Here is a 22,289-nt window from a genome sequence, read left to right on the forward strand (position 1 = left end):
CACCACGAATCTTTGCTTCAACTGAAGCCACCAAATCGTCTTTAATCAAAGAAGGGCGATCGGAGCGGTCCTCACCATGGACGTTGTCATGGCCATCTCTGAATTGTTGTACCCACTTACGCATTTTGCTTTCACTCATAACAGTATCACCATACAATTCACAAATCTGTCAATGAATTTCTGCAGCAGACAGGTTCCTTGCTGACAAAAACCGTATCACTGACCGAACCTCACACGCGGCGGACGAGTTGATAGTATTAAACATTTTGAAAGCACAGAACAGAACCGTACAGGTTAGCTACAGAGCTGAAACTGAGCACAGTCATTCCCGAGGCATGCCGGTATACGACGCACGCGCTCGTTGCGATATGCGCGCGAACTACTAGTATCTACAACAAAACGGACCGTACTTAAAAAACACGCCTCGTACTTCCACGAACCAGATGAAAATTGTGTTCGTGATTTGTGTGGGAAAATTTGCCAACGGTACCATGCAGAGCTGTGTTCCAAAAGAACAGTATCTTTAGTTGAACTGTGTCAGGTACGCACACTGTGCAATATTCCTCCATAATAAGAGGGCCTAGTGTGATAGTTTTTGTCTACATTTCGTATTATGATTAATTATCATGCGGGTAAGGTAAGATGCTAGCAACAAGAGAATATTGACATGCATGCCACTGCAGTTTGCTCCGTCTTGGGTGAGGAGCTATTGTATAGTTCTACCTAGATTCCTTTTAAAAAGTCAGCAAGCAATATTTTTCTTGTTGAACAACATAAAGATGGTGATGATGGGGTAAAATTCTAGCCCTAGTGACAAGATATTTCTAATGTTATAAGTGGAAATAATGAAACCTTGCGATGTCCAGGAACCCACCTACCTGCCCCAAGAACTACATTCACTTTTATAACCTAATAAAGAGTATTACACGCCATTTTCATTTCTGAAGTAGCTACTTGCATTCCTATTGGCCAACGAAAAGTGGCACGTGATCTCATTCCCATCAATAATGTTCATCATAATCCGTTACCAGCCCCAACACAAGAAAAGGGCACGGAAATGTAACATGAACCTAACTCTAACCTCCTTCGCTCGTCCCTATATCACAGGTCTTGTCCAGATACAATCCTAACCATCCTAACGGCAAGAACCAGTCCAGACCAATCGTGCTTCCACACGAAACGATAGGCCTAGGGCCGTTTCGCAGTTTCTAACCTGGGGGCTTATGCCCCCAGACCCCCTTTACTTGATCCTGTATCACAGGTTTTGTCCAGATCCTATCCTAACCGCCCGCACGGCAAGAACCACTCCAGACCAATGGTCTTGTTCAGGTCCTATCCTAACTGTCTACTCGGCAAGCACCAGTGCAGACCAATCGTGTTTCCACACAAAACTAGAGGCCTAGGGCTGATTTGGGTCTTCTGGACCTGGAGGCTTATGCCCCCAGACCCCCTTTGCTTGTCCCTATATCAATGGTCTTGTCCAGGTCCCATCCTAACCATCCGCGCCGCAAGAACAAATCCTCACCAATCGTAACAATAATCACCACCACCAGCTATCGAAGCACCACTCACTCATTAGTTCCTAAGTACAGAGGTTGGCAGCACTGATCACTGCTTGAAAACATCCTTCCCGAGAAGGTCGCAAGCGTGTAAACAAACGAAAGTCATTCCGCGGGTGTGAAAGTCTTGTCACTAGGGCTGGAATTCTAATGATGATGGAACAAATTGTTCATAGTAATACTTATCACGTGGAAAAAAAGAAAACAATTAATATAAAATTCACACAAGAAGGGCAACAGATTTTACAGCAAAATATAAGGCAGAAACATAGCAACTCTCTAATACTGACAATGGATATTTACCTGTAAGAAGTATCTTTTAGGAAATAAACAATGAATATTTGATAGTATTATTGTCTATAAAACAGCAATATATCGTAACCCTCAATTTGGGCAAAATTTATATTTTGCCATTTTCAGCCTTGTGCGTTAAAAACTTTAGCAAAAATGACTATACCTTCAAGAAACATTTCTATTTTATTTTCATGGGAAACAAAATGTATCCCTGGAGATGTTTTTATCCAGTGACAAAACGTCATAACTCAATCAAGGGTTACAACATATTGCTGTTTCATGGACGATATTAACAAAATTACAATTTTAGATATCTGTCACAAAAATTACTGCTGGTAGGAGTACAGTTAACTTACTCAGCTTTCTTCTTCCCCTTGCCTTTTCCTTTCCCCTTTCCTTTGCTGTCACTATGGCCGGCTTCTTTGTGCTGCACTTTTGTAGCAGTTCGTTTCTTTGCCTTGATCATTGCATCATGTGTGATATCTTCATCGTCTTTGTCCTCGTCTACAGCATCTTCTTCCACTTCTTCGTTCCCAACCAAATCTTGAGAAGAGCCAGCAACCTGTTTCTTCACAACCGACACAACTGAATAGGGTGTCATGATACCTTCCTTGTTGTAAGCTCGTGTCATAGCAGCTTTCACTTTACTATCAATAAGGGTCATTGGATCCTTATCTCCTGGCCATGTTGATAATTCAATGATGCTCTCCAAATCTTCACGAATAAGGTGGTAATCCTCCATGACTTTGAGAGCTGCAGGTATACCAGATGTTCCGTCCTGAATCAAAGGGTTGAACACTGCATCACGGATACTGGGTAGATAATCAAGATTAATAGCCTCTTTGCTGGCAGAAGTAGTAAGTCGCATGTGTACTTGGAGCTCTTGCAATAATCTATCAAGCTTGTTGCGGCGGGAATTCTTTCCCAGCCAAGAGGGAAAATTTATCTGACTTCTAAGGTAACCTTCCATATAATCACCAGGAAGAACACTAGAGAACATGGCTTGGACAGGGAGAAGACTCCAAGCATTATTATTACGAATAGCTCTATCCACAACATCTCCCATACTTATACTATCAGCAGCCTTAGCAACAAGATCCAAAGTCTTCAAAATTTTCCCCTCTGCATGAATTGGCACCACTGATAAGTAATTCTCTTGTACAAACAAAGGACTCAGACTATAATCATAGAAGAACAGATCAGATTTGTCAAAAATTGACATGGTCTTATGGTCTTCGGCAGAAAAAACTTTCTTCAAAACATCCCAGGGTCCCATCTTCAAATCTTTCTTAGCCTTTTCCGACTCTAACTTTGCTTCTTCAGAAGACAAGGATTTGTTCTTTGCAGTCCACATTGCCATGTGGTTCAGGATTTGACGGATATCTTGGTTTGCCCCAATGATCATATCAGTCATTGCGTCTGCAGGAATCTTTAAACCTTCCTTAAAACAAATGGACATCATTGATCCTCGTATCTGTTCAACTCGAGGTTTTGTAACACGAAGATCAAAACAATAATTTACCAGACTTCGGATTTTGGGGTGATTACGATCATTACATGTGCAAATGATTGGTACTTGTGAATTCTTGATTAACTGTATAAGTTCTTGAACACCACCACGATCTTCATTACCAGCCATTCCATCCACTTCATCCATAATTAACACATGATTTGGTGATGTTGTCTTTGGTCCACTTTCATGAAAATATCCATACAAACTTTGGCTGGACAACAATGTTGATACTTCATCATGTAGACGTGATTTTGACCTGGTGTCTGAAGCATTGAATTCAACAATATCAAAACCTAACTCCTTGGAAATAACATGCGACATTGTAGTCTTACCAATACCTGGGGGACCAGAGAGAAGAGCTGCCTTAAAATAAGCACCATCATCATTTTTAGCCCATGGACTTGGTCTAGGGAGTTTTTTGTTACCGGAGTGATTTTTATGCCAATTTTTCAACCATATCATTAGCTTCTTCATGGCACTTCTGTCTCCCTGTTGACCAATGATTTGCTTTGAAGTGACAGGTCGGTACTTCTCAACCCACAGAGATGGTTCTGTAGAATGTAAATTTTCTTTCTTACTCTCTGATTTTAAAGTCTGGGCAGATTCCTCATCTTGATGTGGCAATATACTAAGGTCAGGCTCAGGCACAGAAGGGTCACTGGGAGAATACTTTTTTTTATCAGGAGTCTCAATTTTACCCACAGTATCTTCTTTCTTGACCTGAAATTTCTTGCCATTAAATCCTTCACGCTGATTATCAGGCAGTGAACTTGATTTCTCCACAATTAGTTTAAAGAGACCATCTTCATCTATTTGCGGAGTTCCAAATGCTACGGCTTTATCTATCTTTGAGGTCCCAGGGTCGTCTCCTCGTATCAGGTAACTAGTTTTCTTGCTAACAGCAGAGGTTACTCTCCCACCATAATCCTTTATGATGTTAACAGCTTGTTCCCTCTCAAGGGAGTCAAGAACTCCTGTTATAACAAATGTCAATCCTGATAAACAACCAGGCTTACCTTTGGGTATTTCTTTACTTCCTAAATGTTTTGGGCCTTCTCTCTGTAAATACTTCAGGTAGTGGATAGCATGCTCACGTTTCTTCTCAATGGGATCCACAGAAGGGGAATGAATGTCCAACTTCTTGGATGGGGATTTAGGCCCAGAACTAGGACATTTTGATATCTGTTTGGGACTATTAACCTTAATGACTGGGTCATCATTTTCTTTCCTCTTGTTCAATGATTCATGTTTTTGTTTCTTCTCCTTTGTCTTACTAGATTCATCATTTCTAAAGTCAGGTGATTCTCGCTTTCGTTTTGTATGATCTCCATTAGGACTGTAGGTTTCTTGGTTGTCTATTTTATGTTCCTCATTTTCTGCCATAGTGGCATGCTTGGAACTATGTGGTAGGCTCTGTTTTATTTGCGTATGTTCTTCAGTTTGTTTTCGTTCTTTGGCTTTCTTTACCTCCTTACTAATGTTACTGGCTTTACTCTCCCCCTTACTCTGTTCAGGGGTAAACTGTTTATAAGTATCATCTATTCTACTGTCTACCACCATATGACTGTCAGGTACATCTTTCTTCCCTTCTTTCTCTAGATAAGCTGCTTCCAATTCATCAACTTGACGCAATGTCTCTTCAAAGTCAGGGTCGGAATGAGTCTCTTCAAAATTCCCACTCTTTGAAGATACTTGTGGATGATCGCTTTTCTTGGTTACGTTCTTTTCGGTTGATCTTTTAACTTTGGTAGTCCCGAAAGCATCAGCTACATTAACAGGTTTCAAATCAGATGAAGTTTTATTAATCCTCGTTGACTTGGAATCCTTGGGTTCCCTATCGGAGACCTTATTTCGCTTTGGTGGAGATTTTTCTCCCTCTGAATCAGAATCTATAACATATATCCTCTTATGAGACTTCTTCCCTTCTTTTTTGCTGGGCAGAGGCTTATTTTCCACATTCCTATTGTTCTGCATACCTTTCGGCAAGAAGTACGATCTTATATCTTTGGACATTTTGAAGAAATGAACGCACGATTTCCCTCCTTTATCTTGGAATCATAAGAACACTGAGCTGTTGTTTACAACTATGGACCAGCACAATTTTCATACTTAGCCTACACATGGACATTAAACGTACTCACTACGCCCTAATACAATAAACAAATGCACAGTTTTACAGAGTTTCACTATTCAACACTTCACTTTCAGTCGACTTTACCGCACTTCGTACATGTTATTCACGACCGATCACGACTACCCGTACTCAACCAGTGTTTTGGCAAGCGCCGAGAGTCGATCTTTGTTAACAACTGTCTTACAGTGCTGAAAACATGTACTCTATAAAACTGAAATTACATTCTGTATTTATTTCTTGTTATTCAGTGCGAATGAGATATTGTTTAGTGGTATGAAGTATTGTTTTAAATTTAGATGTAAATGTTCTATTGGAATTATTTCATGAGAGTTGTTCAAAACAGTGAACTAACGAAATTAAAAAGTAATTCATAGTGTTTCGGGTATTTGGTTCTGTGTCATGTATGTTTCGCACCATGTAGTACCGCCATTCCGTTGTGTTCGGCATTCGAGTGAACTATATAGCCTTGTAAGTTGCTATTGTCACCTGAGTATTGAAACGTTGAATAATTTGGATTGAATATGAGTACTCTGACTTACTGGTACTTCTGTGACATTTGAAACGTATTTTTCTCTTACAGCCTGCGTTTGCGGAGCAAGGGTACTCCGGTAGTTTGTATAAAATAGTAACACATCGGCCATTGAACTGTTGTAGCTTCAGAACCAAGAATGTTTTACATGATAAAAAATATCTTGGGTCGCAATAATTGCAACTCTTTTGCAAGACTGTATGTCTGAAAATGGTGAAGACGAGAAGCTGTGATATAAATCAAGATTTGAATGCAGTTATGCCGGTCAAGGACTCTCTCAGTATCAAAGAGGTAAGATGAAAATGCTACTACACCCATTTCTTGGAGTGAAAGTTAAATTATTGTATAATTTATATCTTATATCAGCTTTAAGCATCGCCGATGTATAGAATTCCAGGATAATTGGTTTCCAGGAAGGTGGGAGTGATAACAGTCATCGGGAATCAGAGAAGGACGAATCCTACTCACCTCAAACAAATTCAGTTTGGGGCCGAGAATTACGGAATCGTTTCGTGTTTAGCAGTAATGAACGTAGTCGCAGTTCGGGGGACTGCGCTTTGCACTCCAGATATGGAAAACAAGGTAGAAATTGCCCCGTTTTTCTAGTGTGTATGCACAGTTGCTATTGTCTTGTTTTAAACCCTATTCCTGCATCTTAGGTACAGTCTTTGACACTTTGCACGTGTTGGTTTGTTAGCATTGCAATACATAATATGAATGGCTTTTCTGATTAGTGCAGAATCTAACAATCTAATGCCTTAAAATCCATAAACTGCTTTGTACCAGTTGTGTTTCATTGTTCAGCGCAATTTTCTAGTTGGCGTGTCTTGCATGTGCTTTTCTTTGTCAGTAAATCAAATGCTCATCTGTAGACAAAGTTCTGAAAGGATGTATTAATATTTTCTGCAGTTTTTGCTAATCCCACTGACAGTGCTTTGAGGACTTAAGCATATTGTAATTTTATTTAATGACTCCATGTATATATCTTGCAAAGTAATTTCTATTCTTTTATTTTCAATTCTTCCTCCTGTGATTTAGACTAGTAAGAGAAAGATGCTGTAGATACATTTCAAATGCATGTGTAAATATGTATTGTATGTCATAAGTTTGTATAAGATTGAGGAAATAGTTCATAAGTCTTTCCCACAATTAGTGACTTTTAACACTTGTTTTATTGTCAGGGCAGCAGGTTTGCGTGATTAGAAAACTGTAAAAGCATATAAGAATGATGTGAAGTTATATTTGAAGTAGCAATGAGGAGAGATCCTTCCTCTTTGCTTGCCAGGGCTCACCATCTGGCCTCTAGAAGTATTCTTACTTGTATAGAAGAATTAAAACAGAGACTATGTAAATGTGTGAAATGCAACCATTTTCTATGTTGCTATTAGCTTGGTGTGATGACTGCATGTTTCCTAGGGACAGTAAAAGTTTTCGTTGACCATGTGTGAAAAATAGGTTAGAGATTGAATGTGGTGGGTCTCGGATGATATAACAAGTAATAAAAACAGGTTGCCAACGTTGTTGGGGAATTAAAAGGAGAGAAAAGTATTGGTTTGGATAGTTAGAATATGATCTGGATAGGTTAGTATATGGTCAGGAAAAACCATTGGTCTCGAATAGATAAGGGTAATTGTCTGGACAGGTCCATTGATCTGGCGGCAAGCAAAAAGCTGCCAAGCAGCCAACAGGCCTCTAAACATCCCCTGAAGTCCAGCTAATATGTGACATTCACTAGTGACAAAAAGTATGGTTATCCGGTGCATGCCATGATAAATTCGAATGGTGTATTTTTCTTATTTTTACTGATTCTGGCAGCCCTGAGGCCAGACATGAGGAGGTGAAATCAGAGACAATTAGGAAACTTGTCTTCATCACAACTGGCCCAAGCTCGCCAATAACAGTACAGATAATCTGTTAATAAACTTAACCCTGATAGGTTAATATTGTGTTTAGTCCGTATTGACTAGTCTGAATGTATAATGTAACTATTTAAAATAGTTTATTTGAATCCGCCTTGATCAATACACTCATTAAATGAAAGAACAACTATTTATTAAACCAAACGTTTCGGGAAATCTCAACCATTCCCTTCCTCAGTGGTCAGATCAAAGAACAATACTTCTTTAAATTGTAAAACAAAAGATTGTGTGATAATGTGATATTTTAACCATTGAATTTGGTATTTTAATTATTAATGGTGCACTTCCGGAGGTGCGTATGGTCCTGAGGTTCACTCAGCCTACACCAAAAATGAGTACCACGTTAATTCCTGGGGGCAAAGGCGGCCGGGCGTAGAGCTAACCACTCTACCCCATCACGTGCCTTGGGTAACAATGGTGGAAGCCTTTACCTTCCACTCTTCCAAGGGCCTTGATGGCCTGTAAGGAGGTGACTAATTATTAATGGTGTGTATAAAAGCCGAAGGTGATCCTCATAGGATCCAAACTAGTACTGTAATTATAATATATTATTAAATGTAAATACATACTCCCAATATCATACATAGTATTATTAGGTAGAGTCACCCATACTTATAATTTTGAACTCTCAGTATGGTGTTACTCCACCCTGTGCAGTGAAGCATGATCGGACCCGTTGTGGCAAGCTGTCCACGAGACATTTGAGGCTTTCCTGGTTGATCCTGTCCTACTCTTTGACATCAGTCGTACGGCCAGGTGGGAGTTGGATTTGTTTGTTATTGCACTGCCTGTTTGAGCATATCCCAGGCACATTCAATGTGATTCATGTCCAGAGACACCAGAGGTCAGTGCATCCATTGGATATAGGCCCAACTAAGGAAGAAAGAGGTTCACAAGATTGGAACAGTGCAGGCACTTGTCATCTTGCAGAATGAATCTGTCCCCAAAATGTTGTCGGTATGGATGAAGAACGGGCCTGAGGATTCTGTCTCTGTATTGTGTACCAGTCATATTGCCCTCTACAATGACGAGTGGCGTCCGACGTCCATACGTAATGCTGCCCCAAAATATGATGGATCCACCTCCTTGATGGGATCTTGGATGGCATACAGGACTCTTTTGGGGTTATCTCGCTCTCTCCAAACCCTCCTACAATGTTTACTCAGCGTCAGACACTTTCAACACTCATCCGTTTAGAGGACCTGCTGCCAGAGTGCAGTCCAAATGCTACCTTTCCCATCTAACTGGTGCCACAGTGTTGGGGAGTGTGTGCAGATGCTTGCCAAGGAACTCTTTGAGTGTAGGTGGTTCCTGTGGAGACTATTTCAGATTGTCTGTGAAGACACAGCCCTACCAGTTGCCTGCCATAAGGCATTACACAGTTCTGCCGGGTTCCTGCGAGCCAGGATTCACACGTAACAGTCGTCAGCTGCTGTTGTTGACCGCGGACGACCATTGCGAGTATGATCTTAAACATTTTGTGTCAAAAGTGGCTGTAGGTCCGGACAACATTGCTACAGTGTACACCAACCAGGCTGGTAATTGTCCTCACACATAGGCTTTGCTGACACAGTGTCGCTGTATGGTTATGGTCAAAAGCCATAATGACTCGTCGAGGCATGTCTGTATACTGCACAGGACACAAATGTGCTCTTGTCATGTTGTGTCCAGATGTGACAGTAACAGCACTCTTTTGGTCTGGTCTGGTCTGTTCTGAGTCTGCATGCATCATCTCCACGTCCAGTAACATACCGTTACATGTCATTTGGATGTCTGTCTGTCTGTCATGCAACAACTCTTAGAGCAAACATTTTTCACAAACACAAAAAATAAAGACTCCCATAATAAACCCAGGCTGAGCACATGGTGTTTGTACTCTTGCACTACAGCACCTGTCTCAGCCCAACTTACGTTGTGCGCGGTCACCCTGCTTTAAGCGTGTGTACAATCCTATATGACATCTGACATTATAAAAGCTGCTGGAAGTGTCATCCTTCATAATGAGGAACTTCATAAACACCATTAGGATTACCTGCACTCCAATAGCAAGAGTTATGACTGTTCACACGACCATTAAGATGAAACCAGGCCTCATCCGAAAAGAACATAAGCTGTGTGACGAATAATTGATCATTCAATAATTCAATATCTCGCTCGTGTGGCTGGATCAGCAGGTTTTAAACAATGGGCCCGTGTTAACCTGTAGGATGGTTTGATGTGTAACAGCTTTGTTGCTCTGTTTGCAAAAAAAAAAAAAACCGAAACCCCTACTTGTGCTAATTTTGTGAGTGATTTATTCAGTGACTGTTGAAGATTTGCACCAATGTCATCTAGCCTTTCCTCTGTTAAAACTGTTCGTGTGGGTGCATATTTTTTATTGAGCACTGAGCCAGTAGTTTCAAATTTATGTACAATTACGTGAATCAGTGCTCATGAAGATGGCACTTCACCAGGAAATTGCTGAACAAATGCGTTGCGTCCACCTCGAGCTGACTCATCCTTAAAATGATTTTCACAGGGTGCGGCAGAAATACCTGACAAATTTCAAACGTAAATAACTCGGCAATGCAACAAGCCATTTAAAGATTGAATATTGAATTTTCACGACCGCATGGTAATCGAAACAGACTTTCAATGTATTAGGTCGTGTTACGTACGTGTTGAAGAGATGTTAAGTACAGAACAAAAATGGGTTCGGATCCCACTGGTGTCCGGCTGGCCATTTTTGTTCTGTACTTAACATCTCTTCAACACGTACTACATGTACGTAACACGACCTAATACGTTAAAAGTCTGTTTTGATCATTTAAAGATTTATTGCACAGTTGGAAAGAATAGTGTTTGCCATTTGCGTCACATACACATACACACTAGGTTTTGAAAATAATGTCATCCAAATGCCGACCGTCGTGTTCGATGCACCTCTGAAGCCTCTCCCTGACGTTCCGCATGACTTGCTTGAGCATGTCTTGTGGTATTGCCTTTATTTCTTCACGGATGGCAGCTTTCAGGTCCTGTAATGTTCGCGGCTTACGTCGGAAGACGCAATCTTTCAAATATCCCCTGAGAAAGAAATCGCACGAGGCGAGGTCAGGGAAACGGGCTGGCCATGGAACGTCACCCCGTAAGGAGTTGAGACGTCCTGCAAACATTTCTCTGAGGACACCCATCGACGCCCTGGCTGTGTGTGAAGTCGCACCATCTTGTTGGAACCACACAGCAGGATTCCAAGGCGGCTTCGTTTTCACACTCAAACCACTTTTTCTCAAACTGTTCACCCATAACAGAATGGTGTTCCTGTTGGTAATTTTCTCATGTCGACCTAAGCCAAAGTGTCTGCAAAACAAACACAGTGTTGTGGTAACAGAGTCGGCATTTTTGAAATAAGTCTCAATGACGAAACCTCGGTGTTCACACCACTCCACGCCATGCTAGCGAATGGCTGGCTGGCTGGCTGGCTGACTGACTAGCCTGGACAAGACAATGCATATGTTCTCCAAGGCAAAGGCCAAGACCGTGCTTACCAGGACAATAACACCTGTTTGAAAGCTGTGGCCAATACGACCTTTAGTTCGCTCCAGTCTACTGTATGTGACATAAATGGCAAACCCTGCTCTTTTAAACTGCGCAACAAAATTGTGAATGGCTTGTTGCGTTGCTGAGTTATTTATATGTGATATTCATCCGGTATTTCTGCCACACCCTGTACATACAAAAATGCGGTATTGAAATAATGATCTCGCCATGTTAACAGCTGAGATTCATACTGGCTACTGATGCTAGGCCGATCACGTGCACGCTCCTTGCAAGGTCAAGAACTATGTGTGCACCTCCCATACAGCGACTTAGGTCTCGGAGAGTAGAAACGCCGCTGGACAGTCTGAGTTTAGAAGAGAGACCCTGTACAGGTGGTGCAAAACTTTTTCGAGGTGTGGAAAGCCAAGAATGGCCGAGAGAATTCGTTGTACTGACCACACGACACCTCCTGCAGACCTTTTGGACTGAGCAGGAGTCACTTGGTAGGCCATGGCCCTTCGGGGCTTTTGTGCCATGTTTTTCTTTGTGTATTATGAATTTAAAAGACAATAACTCTTATTTTCTTAACGTTCTTTTGTAACACCCTGCGTTTTAAAAGCTACCCATGTAATTTACATAATGTAGAGGTATTAACTATAATAGACTGCCCATAATTATTACGAATTTTGCCTCAATATTAAGGAGAAATTATTATGGAAAAGCAAAATTATCACAGAAAATTATTTGACAAAGAATAGAATGTGTTAACAGTGCTTGTTTCTATTCACACTACTTGACCAGCATACGTATTTGAACGACACTTTCTTTTGCTAAAGAAACTGGGAAATTCCAGAGTTTCTGAACACTAACCCATACGTTTCTGTTATGAGTGTGTTTAGAAACTTGCAAGTTCACTCATGAATAAGGTCCCTGATGAACAGAGGCATTAGTATGAAGAGTGATTGACTGACGGATGGTTTGCTGTGAGCAACTTTAGATCGATGTTGTTGGTTGTATCAATCAGTCACTACTCATCTGCATTTAGGGCACTCACCCAGGTGGCAGATTTTCTATCTTTTGTTTTCCTAGCCATTTCTTAAATGATTGCAGAGAAATTGGAAATTTATTGAACATCTGCCTTGGTAAGTTTTTCCAATCCTTAACTCCCCTTCCTATAAACTAATATTTGCCTCAATTTGTCCTCTTGAATTCCAACTTTATCTTCCTATTGTGGTCTTTCCTACTTTTAAAGACACCACTCAAACTTATTCGTCTACTAATGTCATTCCACGCCATCTCTCCATCTCCACTGACAGCTTGGAACATTCCGCTTATGTATTCTTATGTATTGAATAGGTGGAATTTATATTCTAATATTATTCTGTGACTTTAGGTACATTTCAGTACACACCATAACATGAGATTTGTAACATGTAACATACCGCTTAGTCCAGCAGCTTGCCTCCTTTCTCCCTAGTCTTCCCAGCCCAAACTTTGCAACATTTTTGTAATGCTACTCTTTTGTCAGAAATCACCAAGAACAAATCGAGCTGCATTTCTTTGGATTTCTTCCAGTTCTCAGTCCCATACACTGAAACCATATGGGGTCTTACCAGAGACTTGTATGCCCTCTCCTTCACATCCTTACTACAACCCCTAAACACCCTCATAACCATGTGCAGAGTTCTATACCTTTTATTTACAATCCCATTTATGTGATTACCCCAATGAAGATCTTGCCTTATATTAACACCTAGGTACTTACAATCATTCCCATAAGGAACTTTAACCCCATCATCACAGTAATGAAAACTGAGAGGATTTTTCCTATCTGTGAAACTCACAACTTGACTTTTAACTCCGTTTATCATCATACCATTGCGTACTGGCCATTTCACAACATTGAGGTCATTTTGCAGTTGCTCAAAATCTTGTAACTTATTTATTTCTCTATAGAGAATAACATAATCCAGAAAATCTTTATCTCTGATTCCCCTTCTTTACTCATATCATTTATATATATAAGAAAACATAAAGGTCCAATACTACTGCCTCGAGGAATTCTCCTCTATATTATTACAGGGCCAGATAAAGCTTTGCCTACTCTAATTCTCTGAGATCTATGTTCTAGAAATATAGCCACCCATTCAGTCACTCTTTTGTCAAGTCCTATTGCACTCATTTTTGCCGATGGTCTCCCATGATCCGTCCTATCAAATGCCTTAGACAGGTCAATCGCGCTACTATCCATTTGACTCCTGAATCCAAGATATTTGCTACATCTTGCTGGAATCCTACAAGTTGAGCTTCAGTGGAACAATCTTTCTTAAACCCAAACTGCCTTCTATGGAACCAGTTATTAATTTCGCAAACATGTCTTGGCCTGTAATTTTCAGCTTTATGTCTATCACTTTCCTTTACTGTAAACACAGGGGCTACTATAGCAACTCTCCATTTATTTGGTATAACTCCTTCATGCAAACAATAATCAAATAAGTACTTCAGATGGTACTATATCCCAACCCATTGTCGTGTATCTAGGCCTAGTGGCTGTGTACGTTGGGATTACTGATAACTAACTTCACAGATTGGCGCCTTGCGATAAGTTCAAGCGTGTTTGACTTTTGATACATTTATTTCAATTTCTTTATGCAGTTGTAATTGTTTGTGTAAAATATGTTTCAAGATGATGATACTAGAGTACGATACATAATCGAGCGACACTCTTAAGTACCATGTCCCACTAAATTTAATGCAGGGAAAATACAGGGAAAACAGACTTAACTTAATAGTGGGCACCCTGCAGTGATAATTCACATGGTTAGAATAAGCATTGTGTCAGTCTTGAAATGAGGGTTGTATTGATAACGAAATTTACCAATTCCTGTTTTAGACAAAATTGTTGTGGCAATGTTTTGAATATTTGTTTGTGAAGAGAAGTTGTTATAGTTTATTGTTGTACTTTAGAAATAAGGTATGGGATTGCTTGTAATAAGCAGTGTTCTATGTTAAAGTCATTTGGCAAGTGACTATTTTCTAATTTGCCTTTTAAGCACCATTATTCATATATACTTATAATGTAGTTGTGGTTTTCTGATATTCTCATGAAAGTAAACTCCCATGTACTTAAAACTATAGGCTAAGTCACTCTTCTAGTTGTGTTAGTAACTTTTCTTTGTGTGCTTGTAACGAGTATACGAGGTGTCGTGTTCCTTCCTATAGGCATCAGCTCCAGCAGACACATCCGCAGCTGTCGGATACCTGTGTCGCTAGATGAAAGGGGCCGTGTCTATGAAGAAGATGAGATGATGGATGATTCTGATGATATAGGATTATTTGATGCCCCTGATGATGATGACGATATATTTACTCCATCTAAAAGGAGATATAGGTGTGTATTACAATTTTAGCTTCATCTAATGCTGTTCAGGAAGAACTAAATATATATAGATTTTTTTATTAGGGGTACACATCTTTTAATGTTAAAAGTCTACAAATCTACAAACCTTGAAGTCCTCAGTTGTCTCCATTATTTGCAATTTAAGTGCAGCCTTGTATCCTTCTATATTACTCGCCTTGAATTCAAGTACTGTATGTTAAGACTTCTTTTCCTCCTTTTCCCATAAGTGTCTCTCTACTCTACGTATGTAACCTATCCCCTGTTCATCTGACATGCCCCCACAATCTATCCCATTTGATATATTAGTTCTTCAAGTCTTTGTTGTCATTACGCTAATCTTCTTGCAATTATTACTGTTGTTCTTTCCAGCAATTGCTCTCTCTACTTTAATATATTATTTTCAACTAATACTGAAGATATTCAATGTCCTCTTTGCTTTTTCGCCTGTACTACTGCAGAGTTGGACTGAATACAGAAAAGCATAATGATAACTTGGTGTACAAACGCACTCCCTGCAGAATGTTGACCAACATGAATATGTTTATTTTATTTATTCAATCTGGCCCAGTTTGAGTTTGCCTAAGGAAACAGAATGGTAGATTTTTCCTTAGATTATTTAATACATTCTCTTCTTGCCTATCTATCATGATGTAATCTGTACGATTGATTTTGAAGAATACCTGCTGAATACCTGATTATATTGGTCACAAAACTCACGTTTCCAGTTGTAATATCCACGCCACTTAAAGAAAAATTTAGAATTCCCCCCCCCCCCCCGACCCAATAAACAGGCCAGTCCCTTTAATTGTCTTAAGTTCATATTTATTTTAAAAGTAAGGTATAGTTGGCTCATAATATTCTTCCTCCTCTTCCTTGTCAGTCTCTTCTGGTTGTGTGTCTGTGGTCTCAAAACGTGCTGTAGGATCGAAGATTTCTCCCATCTTCTTTTATCAGTTGATGGCAATAATGTCTTATTCATTTGAAGATTCCAATCTCGGCCAAACAGTGTTCCTTTTCATAAACTTCTCATCATTTACTGCGAAGAGCATTGGCCTACAGCTCATGTATTGTATTATGCCATCTAATTCGTAATATTTCCCCCTTGGAACAATTTAGCACATAAAGAAGTGTTTCATACTGGCCTGTGCTGGTGGATGATCGAGGAAGAGAAACTACAGGTAAGACCATAGTGCTTCTATTCCTTGTTTCAATTTCTCTTGTTCTATTATAGTACTATGTGAGATAATACATATCTTACGGACTTGAAATGGTCCATGTGTTCAAATTCCTTTGAGCCAATCATCTTATAAGAGTTGAAGTGTTGAAGGATGAAAAAAGTCTTGTTTCACACTCCTTGGTGTATGATGTCAGCATATAAAGGATCTCAGGTGACACATTTGGTAATTACCAGATACCACTAAGGACACCGGAATGGCCTACTCTTTGGATAATCTCTTCATGGGAAAGCTCAAGATGAATTTCCTTGTTCCTGAGCCTTTCCAGCTGCTAGTCTTTTGGAGGTTCAACGATGCTATCCTTCTCCCGTGGCACCATGAAACAAACTTACTTGGCTCATTCCTGCACTGCCACAACTCTTTAATTACAGTGTCCATTTCATATGACAGATCTGCTCCATTTCTCTGTTTCCTTGACTGACCTCCACCACTGGGATGGTAGTTTATACCTCTGTAGATATCAGACCCACCAGTCATCAGAAGTATCTCCATTGCAACACTTTTCATGCGTATCTAGGGTTGCCATACATCCTGAGAAAGCAGGATTGTCCTGAATTTGAGCATGTGTCCCGACGTCCTGACTGAATTTTTAAAAATCCCTAAATGTCCTGAATTTTAAAAATCAGAGCAAATTATTTTACATTTTGCTCAAATGTCTTTGAAAGGGAATGGATTTTTTTGGGTTGGTCACCCTGAAGCACAGTCTGACATCATTACCTGACGTCATGGTAACAGGCTTGACCTACGCTAACGCTATCTACTTCTGCCCGGGAGCAGTGTGTTGAATAATGATGAAAATTATTTTGTATCCATGTTAGCTGGTAATACATGCGTTCAGTTTTTAAAGCAATGTAAATCCAGTGAGCAGTGTTCTGATTGCTTAAATTGGCTCAGTCCTATTTCTGTTTACCTGGCCATAATGTGTGTGTGGAAAGAATTTTTTCTTTAATGATTTCACTATGGGCAGATAACAGAAACAGATAAAGTAGAATCTGTAAAATCAATATTATTGCTGCAATACAATTTTAAAGAAATATCATGGCAGGAATTTCATGATTACATTTTAAAAAACTGCTAAAAGTGAGTCAAGTTCTGAAAAGTATGATAGCATCAGGCCACTTCTGTATCATAATATCCTTAAGCAAAAGTAAATAAATGCTGTTGTTAGTTTTCATTTGTTTGTTACTAGCTGATGTACCAGTGTTTCGCTACGGGATTCTCAGAAAGACTGTCTTTGTGGTTTTCCTATCTGAAGTCGTCAGGAATGTAGTGATTAAGAGCAATGTTATATAAAATACTTGATCAAATTAATAAACTGCACATTTTCTCACTTTTAACGAACAGTACTACGGTGCCGGTCTAACAATCCAAAGTTCCAGTGCTGCAATGACCAGACCACAGACAGCTGTGAACACTTCTCTGCCATTATTCTGTTAAATATGCACACTGCTCATTCCAATCAGTGCCTCAGAGTAGGAATTGAATAGCTCGAATGCTATGATGAACCAGTTTGTTACGTATCGGTAATATCAGAAATTTATCTATCTCCCCAACTACTTCCCGCCAATTGTCAGGCAGACTGTTATACTCGGTACAACCGGGTGAGTTTGCTGTGCTTGCTGTGCGGTTAGGGGCGCATAGCTGTGAGCTTGAATCCGGGAGGTAGTGGGTTCGAACTCCACTGTCGACAGCCCTGAAAATGGTTTTCCGTGGTCTCCAATTTTCACACCAGGGAAATGCTGGGGCTATAACGTAGTTAACGTAGGGGTTGCTTCCTTCCCACTCCTAGCCCTTTTGTATCTCGTCGCCATGGGTCCTATCTGTCACGGCGCGACGTAGAGCAAATTAGAAAACTCAGTATACAGCAGTAATCTCATCTATCGGAGATAAATGGCAACAGAGACACAAAGCAAATCACAGCAAACAATGGTCAATGTAATGTTATTGTTGATCAATGTTATGAGTTTTCTGTATTGTAGGCCTTCACATTGTTTTCTTTCGACTCTGTAATATAAGGCCGTCTTATCAAATTACAGCATAGACTGTAGTTCCTTATTCCCTGACTTTACATACCGATTTTCATTAAATTCTGTTTACCCATTTTCTCGTGATGGCTCTGATATAATCTTGGTAACAAAAATCCATATTCATGAATATCTCCGTTATCATAGCCAGTACGGTCAACATGTGTAAGACATAAATGATAGGAAATTTAATATTATGTAACTTTATTTATATAGTAATTGTCAATAAGACCACTAATAACACAAATATTCGAGAATTAAATTTTGGGCCTTCCCCTAAACTACATTTCGCTCAGCGTGAATAATATTATTTATAGCCTAGATTGTAACGACTTATTCCCTGACTTTGCATACCAATTTTATTTACGATGGGACAACTAATAACAAATATTTGAGAATTAAATTTTAGCCTTCCCCTAAACTACCATTTCTATCAGCGTAAATAATATTATTTATGGCGTAGATTGTAGCGACTTATTCGCCGACTTTGTATACCTATTTTAATTAAGATGGGACCACTAATAACATAAATATTTGAGAATTACAGTATATTTTAGGCCTTCCACTAAACTACCATTTCTCTCAGTGTCAAAAAGATTATTTATGGCCTAGATTGTAGCGACTTATTCCCGGACTTTACATACCGATTTTCATTAAATTCTCTTCAGCCGTTTTCTCGTGATGCGTATACATACGTACAGACAAGACAGGCAGAAATTACGGAAAATTAAAAAAATGCATTTCCTTGTTACTATGGACATGACTGATACAGAAATACCATCCTTTTTAAATTTTGAGCAATGTACAGACAAAACTCTTATTTTATATATATAGATTGAGAAATGAGTAATTCCACGTTACTTAAAAATCTATGCAAATAACATTGAATATTACACTGACTGAGCAAATGTCATGGGATAGCAGAGCACTGGTGCGCAGGTGTGTTTTCTGGGCACCACACGTCCCCTGTGCCGACGGCAGTTGTATAGGAGACCTTGTGAGCAGTGGCTGTGCATGTGACAGGTGTAACATGGAACGTCATCGTGAGCTGACACCGTTCGAACGGGGTATGGTGGTCGGCGCCCGACGGATGGGAAATGCGATTTCGGAAGTGGTTCGGGAATTCAGCTTCACGCGATCAACCGTGTCCAGTGTGTATCGTGAATGATTGAATACGGGTGTCACCGTCCACAACAGATGAACGACCGGCCGTGCAGCCACCCTCGATGACCGTGACCGGCGACATCTGAGACGGATTGTCAGTAGTGACAGACGGGCAATCGTGCAAAAAATCACGCCTCAATTCAACACATGCCGTGCTAGACATGTCTCCCAGTGGACAATCCGTATGAACATGGGTTCTATGGGGTATGGGAGCCGGCGCCGCTCACGGGTGCCACTGTTAACCCAACGTCATTGGGCATGACGCGCATTTATCGCCAGTCACCAGGGATGGACACTGGAACAATGGCGTAACGTGATATGATCAGACGAATCACAATTTCAACTGCACCATGCCGATGGGAGGCACCGTGTATGGCGCAGACCACATGAAGCGATGGATCCCGCCTGCCTCGAAGGTGTGGTCCAGGGCGCTGGTGTCTCTGGTATAGTCTGGAGTGCATTTTCCTGGTATGGAATGGCCGCCCTAGTTGTTCTGGAAGAGACTTTGAATGGTACGCGGTATGTTGAGCTGCTCGGAGACCATCTCCACCCATTTTTGGCTTTCCAGTGCCCAGACGGTTCTGCGGTGTTTCCAGATGATAATGTGCTGTCACATCGCTCCTACGTCGCCTGGGAATGATTCCAGGAACATACAGCGGAGGTCCAATGACTGCCATGGCCATCTAGGAGCCCCCATATGAACCCTATCGAGCATATCTGGGATGTCCTGGAACGTAGGCTCCGTGCTATGGATTCTCCACCCACGAACAGACCAGCATTGGTGGCCGCTCTGCGAACGATTTGGTGTCAGCTGCGTCCAGAGGACTACCAGGGACTTGTCGACTCAATTCCACGGCGTCTCACTGCAGTTCACAGGGCCAGAGGAGGCCCCACACACTATTAGGTGACTATCCCATGACATTTGCTAAGTCAGTGTATATAATTCTGGAGTGGTCTGTAAAGTAGGTGTTTTACATAAAGCATGATTTCTTATTATTCCTTTATTTGATTTTTAATATTATCATATAACCAGTGTATATTTTGGTAACAAAGGAGACAGTTCGTATGGAATTAACCAAATACACTCGGAACCATAGGCGCCGCCTTTTGGTCTTGAGCACGGGGTCAAGGGTGAAAATATCATAATTATAGGCTTTTGGGCTTATGCCTTGTCAAGAAAGTAAGGTGAAATTCTTTACGTTTCGCAGAGAACTGTACTTTCTTCTTTAAAGAAGCCTTTCTCGTGCACAGTAGAGATTTTCTTCTGATAACGCAGACCACAGTTCTCTGCGAAACTTAAAGAATTTCACCTTATATGGCATAAGCCCAAAAGCTTATACAATATCATGTCTATAAGTACAGGCCGTGAATGCATCAATGGTAACATATCAGATATTCTTATAGGAGCACTACATGTATGGGGGCAAGTGCTCCCTTGGAGTCGGCGCCTATGGTTGGAACTTGTCGATGTTGATATCCTGAATTTCATCCTGAAGCTTATGGCAGCCCTATGCGTACCACACAAAGCAATCTCTAGCATGCAGCCTAGGCATCCGGAACAAACCTATTTGTTTATCCCTAAAGGCTGTGCCTTCTATGATGACGATCTGAGGAAGAGTTTTACTGCTGGGGATGTCTGGCTCCATGGCTAAATGGTTAGCGTGCTGGCTTTGGTCAGAGTGGTCTTGGGTTCGATTCCCGGCAGGGTTTGGAATTTTAACCGTAATTGGTTAATTCCGCTGGCACGGGGTATGTGTTGTTACCATTTCATCCTCATCATAACGCGTAGGTTGTCTACGTGCGTCAAATAAGGAGACCTGCATTTGGCGAGCTGAACTTGTCCTGGGACACTCCTGGCCCTAGGGAACGTATTCATGAACGAGACTTTGACTTAGACTTAGAAGGCGGTAAGTGGCCATTTCCATTTCGTAATCGCTACTTGGATGGAAGTAAACTTAGATGTCAACTTTACTTCCAAGTCGCCGATGTTCCGTACTTAAGTAGACTCTGAGATCAGAAAAATAATAAAATGGCAGATATTGCTGGTGTAGTTAATTTTGTAGACGAAATTAAAGAGATCCAGGAAATTATTCAGTACGTTGTGCCTAATCCTCGGCATGTTATAAAGAGATGCACGAACCCAGTTGAATTTAATACAGATGAGTTTAGAAAACGATATAGATTTGACAAACGTACAGTATTAGATGTACTAACCATGTTTGAAAACGAATTACAGAAATATAATAATCGAGGATCACCAATACCTCCAATAATACAGTTGCTAATTTCGTTAAGATTATTTTTTAACTTTATGTCACATCGACACAGATAGGTCTTATGGGAACGATGGGATAGGAAAGACCAAGGAATGGGAAGAAAGCGGCCGTGGCCTTAATTAAGGTACAGCTCCCACCAGCATTTGCCTGGTGTGAAAATGGGAAACCACGGGAAACCATCTTCAGGGCTGCCGACAGTGGAGTTCGAACCCACTATTTCCCGGATGCAAGCTCACAGCCGCGGGCCCCTAACCACATTGACAAATCGCCCGGTCGTTAATATATTATGCTACCGGTAAGAGTAAAATTATTGTTACTATAGCGCAAAGTTTTTGCACTTTCTACTCATCGTGTTATCTATTTAGATTAAGGGATGCAGCACAGATTAATGCATTCTTATGGTAAATACAATAGTCTTTCACACTTCCATGGTTTTCAGGTAACTTCCAAATTGATTCCCCTGATTTACGAGGAGTAAGCCAGCCCTCAGTATGTAGAATAATCAAAAGAATATCGAATATCGATCCTGACTGCCCGAAAGAGACCAGAGTTTGTTTCGTTCCCAAATGAAGCTGAATCGAAATAATGCGTGACGTGTGTATGAAAGATCCCGATTCCCTGGAGTGGTTGGAGCTATTGATTGCACCCATGTACCAATAATAAGTCCAGGTGGCAACCATGCTGAGGTTTTCCGTGATAGGAAAGGAATTTTTAGTTTCAATTATC

General features: G+C 40.6%; 2 protein-coding genes across 4 annotated transcripts in view; one reads left to right on the forward strand and one right to left on the reverse strand.

Annotated features, from left to right (window-relative positions):
* Positions 1 to 5,620, reverse strand: part of LOC136876440 (replication factor C subunit 1) — a 42,641-nt gene extending 37,021 nt beyond the window's left edge. For all 3 annotated transcript variants that reach the window (XM_067150415.2, XM_068228438.1, XM_068228437.1), the window contains exon 1: positions 2,210 to 5,620. In XM_067150415.2, the coding sequence (XP_067006516.2) occupies positions 2,210 to 5,379 (3,170 nt within the window). In that variant the 5' untranslated portion in view covers positions 5,380 to 5,620. The remainder of the gene's footprint in view (positions 1 to 2,209) is intronic.
* A 325-nt stretch (positions 5,621 to 5,945) lies between these two features.
* Positions 5,946 to 22,289, forward strand: part of LOC136876441 (ATPase family AAA domain-containing protein 2) — a 456,642-nt gene continuing 440,298 nt past the window's right edge. The window contains exons 1-4 of the mRNA XM_067150416.2: positions 5,946 to 5,968; positions 6,081 to 6,320; positions 6,419 to 6,611; positions 14,687 to 14,855. Coding sequence (XP_067006517.2) covers positions 6,240 to 6,320; positions 6,419 to 6,611; positions 14,687 to 14,855 — 443 coding nt within the window. The 5' untranslated portion in view covers positions 5,946 to 5,968; positions 6,081 to 6,239. The remainder of the gene's footprint in view (positions 5,969 to 6,080; positions 6,321 to 6,418; positions 6,612 to 14,686; positions 14,856 to 22,289) is intronic.

This window comes from Anabrus simplex, chromosome 6 (assembly GCF_040414725.1).
Source record: "Anabrus simplex isolate iqAnaSimp1 chromosome 6, ASM4041472v1, whole genome shotgun sequence".
Classification (NCBI taxonomy): Eukaryota; Metazoa; Arthropoda; class Insecta; order Orthoptera; family Tettigoniidae; genus Anabrus; species Anabrus simplex.